Source organism: Maylandia zebra, linkage group LG16 (genome assembly GCF_041146795.1).
Source record: "Maylandia zebra isolate NMK-2024a linkage group LG16, Mzebra_GT3a, whole genome shotgun sequence".
In the NCBI taxonomy this organism is placed as follows: Eukaryota; Metazoa; Chordata; class Actinopteri; order Cichliformes; family Cichlidae; genus Maylandia; species Maylandia zebra.
This window is the reverse complement of record NC_135182.1, coordinates 18,721,618-18,732,753: the sequence shown is the minus strand read 5'-3', so window position 1 is coordinate 18,732,753 and position 11,136 is coordinate 18,721,618. Positions and strand designations below refer to the sequence as shown.

The 11,136-nt window shown below is 42.7% G+C and overlaps 1 protein-coding gene and 1 long non-coding RNA gene across 2 annotated transcripts in view; one reads left to right on the top strand and one right to left on the bottom strand.

Moving 5' to 3' along the window:
* Positions 1-1,465: 1,465 nt before the first annotated feature.
* Positions 1,466-3,708, bottom strand: LOC105941056 (uncharacterized). Its single transcript, XR_001167691.2, has 4 exons — positions 3,511-3,708; positions 2,608-3,207; positions 1,750-1,957; positions 1,466-1,608 (listed from the first exon to the last, which is right to left on the bottom strand). It is a non-coding gene; the product is annotated as an uncharacterized LOC105941056 (long non-coding RNA).
* anos1 (anosmin 1) overlaps positions 2,782-11,136 on the top strand; it is a 40,829-nt gene continuing 32,474 nt past the window's right edge. The window contains exons 1-2 of the mRNA XM_004557863.5: positions 2,782-2,973; positions 8,487-8,534. Coding sequence (XP_004557920.1) covers positions 2,782-2,973; positions 8,487-8,534 — 240 coding nt within the window. The remainder of the gene's footprint in view (positions 2,974-8,486; positions 8,535-11,136) is intronic.

Below are 11,136 nucleotides of genomic sequence, written 5' to 3'. Positions count from 1 at the left end.
TTGCTTCGAGACTGCACCCGGTCCCTCGCCACACCGGCATATCCAGTCATCTCTCAGAACAATGACTTAAAAAGAGAGCAAAAAGGCTACATTGTTACCAAGGGTGTTCTTGAACAAAAGGCCCCACTGTGAAGAGAGAAGTCATTTTATATAATAATTCTATGTGAAGGTGAGGTTATTGATTGGCTGTTCAGCACATAATGTTGATGTTATTGAGAGAAAGGACACAATGACCCTTGAGGGTAGAGTACAAAGATGAGAGGACTCTTTTATTAAAGGCAGTGTTAGGGTTGATGAAATGCTATTTACTTTAAGTTTTATCCTCTAAGCCAAGCATGACCTCATTAAGACTATGAGCCCTGAGTGTTATGTTGTATATGACTCATGAACAATTATATACCTTGAAGTCTATTTGCGGAGGTAAGCACATGTTGCTAGTGGAGACCCATTGTAAACATGGGTGTGTAAAACAATTGTGTGATATGTGTCAGAGATAAAATCCAGTCAGACAACCATGGCCTCTTTTAGATAGCTTTATGGTCTTAGTATGCAATTAGAAGAGGCTTTTCCCAGTCAATGAAAGCAGTGAGTTGGAGGAAGACGTGTCCCACAGGCTGCAGGAGACATCAGGACCGCACACAGACAGTGTGTTTCCTTCACCGCTCACTATAAACTCCCCCCCCCAATTCATCACACATGGCTGTAATAAGCCAACAAATTAAGCCATTATACTGTTTTTAAGGTACACAGACATCCGCGTTTAAATGTTTTAAGAGTAGCAAGGGATATCTCACCCCAAGTTCCATTGTATGTCTGAGACCACCAGGGAAATGAATGCACATCCATCTTATCATTAGAGAACTGTGGGATGATTTTTATGATTACAAAGACATATTTTTAGCATGACAGGCCAGAGCACTCGATGCTGCAGCCTGCTTACTCTCACTGAACAGATTGTTGACTTTTTATCATTGTCAAGGGACCTTTTTTTGAATGGGAAGAGATATTTTTTTCTTTACTGTGTTTTCATGATCCCCATCACTGCTCTATGTGCAGTGCCTGCTATTTAAGATGTGTAAATATGGGCATATTACTTTTTCAGTGGCGAAACGGGTCAAACTATTTGGCATGTATAACTGGCCCAAAGCAAGACAGTGATTTAAGCCAAAACTAATGATGGTGTGCGAGTGCGTGTTCACTCCCACTCTGCATACAGTTTAAGAGCAACAGCTATAAAAGTTCATTATGCTGTTGCTGTAATGGGGTTCAGGAAAGTACTCCAGGAGCTGACAAAAGCTGGAGTGTCTTGTAAACCCTTGAGGGAACTTTCTAATTAAATACTCACTCCTTAACTTCAATAAATAGCAAAGATTTCAAGCTTTTCCTACATGTCATACTTTCTCCATACCTGGGGCGAAGAAATGATGCCAGAAGTCGGGAGTCCATATTGAGGAATTTAGTCAGGATGGTTTTAATAGTTTTCCATGTAGAATTGTTTTTCCAAGCTACTGTGAAGCATGTAGGTGAGAGCTGGAGGGGTATGGGCTTCCCTGGGATGTTGGCAAGCGTGTCCAAGCCCATATGTGGTGGTTTAATACAGAAGACCATCTATGAAACAGTCAGATGAGTTGTATCATCAGTAAGTTTAACTCTTCTACATAATGTAGCGTAAACAGATTTATATGTGCACACGAGCTGATATGCTGCCAAAAAGGATTTCATAAATGAATTTATAATGGCAATCCAGACCTGGGGTTGGATGGATGAATGGATGGATTGTTTGTATGGATGGATGGACAGATTGTTTACTTGTCACCGAGAGCTTCCAGGCAAGAGGAAAAGACCACAGAGAAGATTCATTGATGTGGTAAAGAAGGATTTGCAGAGGGTTTAGTGCAACGGAGGAGGACGCGAGGGACAGGTTGAGATGGAGGCAGATGATCCGCTGTGGCGACCCCTAAAAGGAGCAGCCAAAAGAAAAAGACAGAGTATATCTTGTAGCCTTTTTAAAGTTGATGTCAAATGAGGTTATCTCTAAGACTGCTAAATTAAAACAGAAACCCTGCATTTCAAACTGGAGCTTTAAAGACTTGGATGTCTAATGAACATTCAATGATTCTGGGAGATTAAGTCAAGATATCCTGGCCTCAAGCTTGAGTCTTGATCATTTTCCTTTTAATATGTCTCTTATCCAGTGTAGCGATAGATCTAAAACCGCTTAAATACTTTAATTAATTGTGTTTGGCTTTAAAACTTGTAGATTTGTTCTTATTATACAAAAAATATAATCAGATCAGCTGTCGTACACTTCGACTACTGGTCAGAACTACAGATAGAATATAGATCTGTCATAGACTAGGAATCCAAAGCTATGTCCAGTACAAAAATACTTAGGTAGATGGAAGGCGGTGGATTATGCTGATTAAATAGACAACAGTTTCCATAACATCTCTTGTCTGTTGTTTATTTATTGATTGCTCTGCCCATTCCAAGTTTTGATTGCAGAGTATGACTTCTACTCAAGCCCTTCCTCCTCCTTTGCAGGCCTGCTCCCTAAAACAAACAGCCTTTGCTTTGGACAGAGTGAAGGACTATGCAGCAGTCTACCTGTTTTAACGCTCCTCGTGCCTGTCAGTCACCGCGGGATCCTCCAATAGCAGGGCTCGTGAGCCGTTGACTCCTCCCCAGTGTATAATTGAAGTTTCCTTAGTTTCTTCGCCGGAGCCTGCACGCAGTGTTGTCCGATCCGCGGAGGGGATTAAATGCAGAGCAGCAGGGACAATGTTTTCCAGGAGCCTGAACGTGTGTGTGACCCTGTGTTTGTGGATTACGGCGCTAACGAGCCCGGGGAGTGTGTCTGCGAGGAAGCAGGACGACTCTTTCTTCACTGCCAGTATTTATCGAGCAAGATGCGCCTCGAGATGCCTCAGTCTGCACATCACTCGCATCTCTGCGTTTTTCAAGCACTCCCAGGTATGAGCATGTGTTCACGGGAACTCCTGACAATATGCGGGGAATCAGAAGCGAATGCGATGCCGTGCCGCTGCATGAATGGGAAGATGTGCCGGTCGATGATTTCCACACAGCCTAAGTCAAACCTGTTTATCCTGAGCCCATTGTGAGAAGGCTGGAGCAGGTCACTAATGAAGCCCGTGTAGTTCATTAGTTTGGTGCTCTGTTAGGAACAATCACTGTCACCAAACAACCCTGTCACAAATTTGGAGATTGAGCTTCACATTAATTATGACAGCTTTGCTTCCTTACAAAGTTGCTATATACAGAGTGTGGCTGTCTGTGTGTATGTGTGTGAACGTGTGGAGTGGGAGGCTTTAAGCTATATCAAGCCTAATTAACCCATCTCAGTGTTTTGAGACAGAGACATTATGAATGCCTCTCAGTTGAGCCAGCTTCCATTCATTACTTGCTAATTACTGGAAAATGAGATACCTCTCACTCATTTGAAATGTACTTGCTGCTGTTTCTTTATGTAGTGGGTAACTTTTCTCTTACCTTGCGTTTGGAGACTTTTGACATTGATTGTCCCACCAGCAAGCGTGCTGTGACCCCGAGAGCGTTTGAAGCTCCTATATAAAATAGATGTATGCTTTGGATGATTTGGCATGTGGTGTCAGAAGTTGTTTTTCACCCTCCACCGGACACACTGTTCTCTCCCAGGACTCCAGAGAAAAGAGCTGGTCACTGATCCCTCTCCCCTCTGCTCCTTTTCACCAGCTATCTGTCTGCTGACGGCCTTTATATTCACTTCATTTGCATTTGCAAGGCATGTCTTTCTCAAGGTGCATTAATGAATCCCTGATTGTCAGGAAACATTCTGGGGCGAGGTAAATTTGTAATTAGGTCTAATGACTCAGCAAAGCCCATTGCTTTATTTCTTTGGTACCAATTACTTTTACACTGAAAGCACTTATTGATTTGGTGTAGTAATGCAGGTCCGTGGGACACAGACCTTCTGCAGTTAATTCAAAGGAATTGTATTAAGGGATAACAAGGCTGATGGATGAAGTGTCTTTATTCCAATGAAAAATCCCACGCGGATGGAAAGTAGGAGACCCAGTTTGTATTTCTTAAAGTGCAACTTGGCAAATAGTGTCAGGGATTAATTTAGAGAATATACAGTGTGTTGCAGCCCTAGGTTGCAAAGTTGGGGGGATTAAATTAGTGACCAGCCAGGAGGCCAAATAACTGATGGAGTCTCACCTCTAATGAACAGCTAACAGTCAGTATAATTGACTGCAGAGCCTCAGAGTCTGGGGCGCTCTTCAGTGAGGGGAAGATGAGAGGAAGGTGTTTGTCTAAAGAGAGGGCCGTTTTGTGGTTGGTGATAAGCAAGGGTGCTGGAGCAAGCTTGTGGGTCTAAGAATAGACGGCAATTGTTGATAATTTGCACGAACTGTCTTATGCACTGTTTTCTCAACAGTCCTTTTATGTGAGGATGGGGGGTCTGGTCAGCTGCAAAAACATGCCCTGCCAATCCCCATCCCCCACCCCCAACCTCTACCCTCCTGGCCCTGCCAATAAATGCCAGCATCACACCTCATAGGCATGCAGAGGATATATACATCGGGCTACCAAGTGATGCTCCAAGGAGGTCACCTTCCTGCTAAATGCTGGTGCCCAATTGTGCTAAATGTGATAAGCTCTAATGTAATGTTGCCACAACAGTGGGGCATGCTCAGTCAGCACAACCCACAGGTGGATCTGCTTCCTCTGCCAGATCTTATTACAGCAACGGCAGCTTGGAGCTCCACTCCAAGGATCGACACGACAGACCTCTTAATTCATCTCGGACATCCTTCAGGGGTCATTTAATACTCAGTGGGGAAAACCAAGACATGCAAGCCTTTCCATTTTAATGGAAATGAAAGACCTTGGCTGCATGTCAAACGTTTGCCTCCTGTTTCTTAATATTTTACTGTGTCTTCTCAATATCTGGTAATCTATATGGGCTGCTTATTTTGGTTAAGGTACAAGATACAAATTTTCCTCTTAACACATTTTGCAGCTGGAATTTAAGACTGGAATGATACTTGGAGAATTTAGATGTTATTACAGATGTTATGAACACCCACGCGTCTTTCCTTTCTTTATGTGGCTGAATCAGAATGCAAATCAGAGACTTTGTTTTAATTGCCCCAGTTCTGAATTAGTGTGAAATGGAAACAAGCATAGAGTTGCTGAGTTAGGAAACCCATGGGTTGTCAGATTTATAGCATCACTAGATTTATTGATGCAATAGTATTTCCAAATAGAGATTTATCGGCATTTTACTCCACTTTTGGGGAACTTGTCACCCTAGTACAATAGACAGAGGGGAACACCCAACCATAAATATTAGCCTCGGACACTTTAAAATATTAAGAGCGAGCTGGGAGCCCCGTGCAATAATGTATTCTGAAAGCATCAGCCTTGTAGTGGATTATTTATGTGGGGACCTGTGAAGCCAAAAACAAGGTGTGTCCATGAGGTCTTGTTATTACATTCGGAGCAATAAAAATCTAACATCTTAAATTCAGTCATTCATCGCTTGTGTGCTGCATAGTAAAGTCTAAGCATCTTGCCTGAGAGGTTTGTGTTTTAAGTGAAGGCAAGAAAAAACATTGGCGAGTGGTTTTTCCATGTCCCCTTGTTTTCGCCTTTGATATTAAATAACCTGCGGTGGAATCAAACCTCAGCCAGTGCTCGTCTCATGTGTGGAGTTTTTCATTAGTGAAGACAGCGGATGAATAAGGGGTCTATGTAGCTTGGCCTCACCTCTCTCCATAAATGCTTTTAAACCATGACAGTCATGTCTGTAAATCTCAGCCCAGAGTGCTGCTACACCCTGAGCTACCTCATTTGACAAATAAGCCTCATTCCTAAGTGGAGACAACTTTACACTAGTGTTGCTTTACCTTTCTGAAACACCCTTTAATGTTAACACTGAACACACACTGAACGCATTAGCTCACTTTCAGAGTGTCTGACAAATTATTCATATAATGTGAATAATTAATGGGCAGAATGACCACAGCCCTCACACCCACTCGAGTCGAAGCCTAAATCTCAGGCTCCTATATTTTGCTGCTGCGTATGTTCCCTTAAGGAGAAGTTATTTTGGTGATGCTTGACGACTCCTGAGATGTCAAAGGACACAGAGAGAGATCGTGGTCTGTCCTTTGAAGTCCAGTCTCCAGTTGAGATGGCTTGAAAAGTACGGGGACCTGTAGACCAGCTGGATTAAATGCAATTTGAAAATGTGATTAGTGGGAACCGCAATGCTTTTAATCCAAATCAGACGCCCATAGGAGACAAAGATTTCCAGTTTCAAAAGCTGGATTGGACTTATCAAAGATCAAAAGGCCTTTGTACATGTTCGTCTCAGTTTGTCTAGACAATGCAACACGCCCTTGCCCACCTGCTTTAATCCTCAACTGACAATGCCCATAGTGTATCTTTGTGATAAATACCCTGTTTACATGCCTCATCTAGTCACTCCGCTGTCATCAACAAAGCATGGTTCACCTTCGTGCGTTTGTGCGCCACTGTCTGGTCTTCTCACACAGGAGAATATCTGGAAAGAATTCATTCACTTGAGTCCTTGACAGTCCTCAGGACTGCATAATGTTCAGACTGCAGAGGAATGTCATGGTGAGTCAGAGGGATGAAGTCCTGACCTATAATTATTCCCCCGTTGGTCCCTGAAATGGTGGGGTCAGGCCTGGACAGCTGGGGCAACATCCTGCTGAGCCTCTCTGCTACGGGGATGCTGTCACAAAGCAAAATTAGCTCCTATGTGGATCTGGCTCTGTCTCCATTGATGGATGGGTAAAGAAAGGTGTCAAAAACAGGATTGATGATTTAGGACATGGCCTTGAGTTGTGACAAACTGTATAAATTATCTGGAGGCATTGCCTGCCAGTGTAAATGTCAAAGTTTTATTGATGTGGTGACACTGACGGGGTTTGTTTGCTGGGATTGATGTTTAAAAACCACGTCAAAGTCTTCAGAAAACCTGCTGGTGCACACTAAATTTGAGCCAATTAACTCCCATTTTTTTTTACTTCACATGGTAACAAAATTAAACTATTCCAAGTGTCCTTAGTACTTTTTCATCCTTATCTGAATAGTTTTTTTCAAGAGATTCTCTGAAGACATGACTGTCCAATCATGGCCTCCTTTGAAGCCTTTTCAACCATTATCCTTGACACAAAAAGCAAAGCACCTACTGGTACTGGATGTCAAATTAAAGCCTTTAATGATAAGTTCTCAATGTCTCATGGGAAATTTCTTCTGGATTACATTGTGAGAAAATGCTTTGAACTTGACATTGAACTTAAGCAGACCTTTTGCCTGCAGACCCCTAAAGTTTGGCTTTATCTAACCGCTTCATTTCTTCCACAGGGATGCAAAGGGAACATCCAAAACTCAAGGCCAGATTTAAGTCAGTGACTACACATTCCAGAAATGTAACTCTATAAACAGAGTCTCCACTGAGAATACTCTCACGATAATCTGTCATTGATCTTAAGTCTAGGAAATGATCAATGGTCAGATGATTATTTATAATGTCACAGGTGATTAAGCCAACTGATGTTGCAGTTCCCGTGTGTGCTACACAACTTTACAGCTTCTTCGAGTTGAGCTGTAAGGGAGTTACGGTTACGAACCAACCAAAAACGTAAATCCAGATGAATACGTCATTTGCATCTGCTGAATGTGGAAATGTATGAAACATTGTCATGTCAGTTTATAAGGCGAGGACATGTCAATGTTGCTTTGCAAGTGTGCAGAAAATCAGCTGTTGCTGATCTGTCTTTCGCCATAATCACCAGGTCATTTATGCTAAAGCTCGAGCCTTCCTCTTGGTATCCAACCAAAATAATGTTCGCAGAGAAAAACAGCATAATTCCCAGTCCTTGTGGAATAAGGGAAATGGCTTGAAAAAGTCATTTACCTCCACTAGTCCTCCACTTGATAGTCCTCTGCATTCACACATCGAAGCTTTACAAAAACACGGCTCTATTAGGACCAAATGTTTACCTTGTCGGAGTGCTGAAGGTGGCACTTCGACCGCAATTAGAGCAAATTGGCTATATCTGCGGTCTGTGCAGGAGTGCTGACATTAGTTCCTCCTTCCGTGACCTCTGAGATGTCTGTTGAGAGATCAAACAAATTCACAGAAAAGCTGGGGTCACCATGCTCTGCTGAAACTGACCAGAGGTTTGCCCTCACCTTAGTGTGGTGACCCTGCTTTCCTGCTTGGGCTGCATGCACTCAGCACACAAAGCTGACTCGCAGTCAGCCTTTCAGATTTCTGTGCTGTTAACATTATTGTTAATCAAAAAGGCCTTGGCCACCGCGGACGTATATTGTGAGAGGGAGAAGAAAGGGTCAAAGTTGCACATTGACTTGATGAATTGGTTATTATAAATGTTCTTTCAGCAGTATGTCTGATGACTGATGATGTTTTTCCTTCTTTTCAACAGAATAATGGATCCTTGGTGTGGTGCCAGAATCACAAGCAGTGCTCCAAGGTAACACCGTTTCATTTCTTCCATGAGTGAGACGCATGCTACATACATGCCTCGTTATCAAAGAATAATACAACATAAAGTGTGCGAGTCACGACAGGACTAGTTTTGTCATGCCTGCGGGATTCACAAGCTGTTGACATAGACTGTCATGAGATAAAAACCATAGTTGATTGCTCCTGCTTTCATAGATACCCATTTGCTCTTGTAATTGGAATACAATTAAAGAAGATCTGAAGAGATTAAAGGTGTGTCAATTTATGAAAGCAGAGCGTGATTGTTTTTTTCTTTCTGCTGTCATTTGGAGTTTCACTCGGATGCATTAAAGTATGTCTCCCGCAGGGCTTGTTTGAGTTCTGTGCCCTGTCCCAAAGAAGGTTGATACAAAGCCTGTGTTGACAGCTCCTCTGAAAAGATGGTGCTGACATATTCTATCAGACTCTCCTGGAGATGTTGACAAGGTCCTCAGAGATGCGCTGTATAGACTGTGGACAGAGAACATGATGGGGCTGAACTAAGGAGGATGTGCTAGCGGAGGTCCAAGTAGAAATGCTTGGAAATGCTTTTGGTATCTGTCAAATGCTCTCATTTCCTGCGCGCAGGCATTGAAACCAAGATCCAGCAATGTTAGACCTCTTTGAATCAAAATAGGGCATACACAACACGCATATTTGCAAGACGACAGGTTTTCCTTTCATGAAGCATCAGATGTTTCTTTTTTTTCTCTTTTTCTTCACTTATATGTCCGCCTTATATGTCAAGGTAGCTTGGTGAGGACAAATTCGATAACTTTTCCTCGCATGCCTTTATCAGTCTGCAGTTAAAGAGGAATGCATGCTGAGAATTTGTGTAAAACGCATTATTACAATGACTGTGATTAATTGAAAACTCATTATAATACAGAGCGGCGGCGGTTATTTGTGCTTACTTAATGTGGCTTCATGTGGAGTACTTATTAATCCCAATCAGTGTCTAGTATCAACAGCCTTGCAAAGTGAAATTCCCTTTTTTGAATTTCAAATCGTTTCTCGAGCAATTTGAATTTGTCTTGGATAAAGCCGAGCTATTGCAACAGTGCTTTGTCATGTGTTCTGTACGGGTTGTTTCACTTGTCCTATTTATCACGCACTTAAAGCACATTCTTCTTCACTGTTAACACCACTAAATCTGTACTAATTTGGGGGTGAAATGTCATTGTATAGTGCTCCCCCAGTTCCAACACAGGCACGGCCTTTCTGTTTGGAGTTTGCATGGTCTCCCGAGAGCTCAGGTTTCTCCTGCCATCGAAAACACGCCAGGTTAATGCTGCTCTGACTGTCCTTTCCTGCAAAAAGTCGCACATCCTCTTTGAATAAAGTAGTCAAATTACATTAGTTATATTAGTGAGTACAGTCTGAAGCTTGTGTGTGATCCAAGTTCGTTCTAAAATGTAATGTGTGATTAAGAAAATATGTCATTTATTTTATTTTAAAACTTTGGTGACATTTTGCTTCAGTCCAGCAGGCGAATCTTCTTTGTTTTCACCATAATGCTGTGAAACTTGTTCCTCTCCTTTCCACTGCGATAGCCAACAACAGCTCTTGGCACCAGCCATCCCTCAGTAATTCAGAGTTTTATGTTTGAAAAAAAAAAAAAGAAAAGAAAAGAAATAAAAAAGCTTTTGCTGGCTGCAAGTCTAAGACAGCATACTGTTTTCATAATCAACCAGCCAACATTGCTGAAACTCTGCAAATATCCCAAAAAACTCTGTAATGAACTTCTTGGTCTCCCCGCTGTAACAAACATGCCAGTTAGCACTTCTTTATCCTACTTGTAGACTGTAAATACACGAGGCTGGATTTGATGTAAGCCCTTAAAAATAATGATATGTTTGTGTTGCTGTTCTACAGCTGTGATGCTCTGCTACTTTCAGTTTCAAGGGCTCTCCAAATCGAATTAATTTAATTCTAGGCTTCAATTCAGCCGTTCAGGGTGCGGGCCAGGGCATGGTGCTTAAGTTTAATTTGCACCAAGAAGTCAATATTTTGGTAGCAAACATCACCACACTTCACATCCACATCAATGGCTCGAGTGTGCTCTCAGGGCCTGTGTTTAGCGTGTCAAAACAGAGAGCTATTGTGGCCACTCTGACAATTGCACCAAATGGGCCCATGCTGTACAGTGGTTCCCCGTGAATAGCTCTACAGCCGCTGATTAGCCTCTTCACTTCATGAACAGCTCACAGTCAAACAGAGAAGACAAAGGCAACAGCTTCGGGGGGAGTGCGTTAGGGCAGAAGGCCTGTCCACCCTGGAGAACGGTTAAAGAGCCACTGAGAGCTCCCTGCCTGTGAAGGAAATGCAAGGAAGGGCTGCCTAATAGTTTAGACAAAGATGCTGTGACCCTGTCCATCTGTCTGCGTTTTAGGAAATCAAAGCCTCCTGTTTCCATTTGTGATGAGAAAGTCATCCCGGTCATCTCGTATGCAGTGTCCAGAGTTGGCCCTGCTCTCAGTTTCCCCCATTGTAATGGTAATTAACCTGCTTGCCCTCTCTTCAGAGCCGAGCGAGGTGGCATTTGAAGAGCTGGGGAGTCATTATCATGCCACAACAGTGGGCCAGCAGAC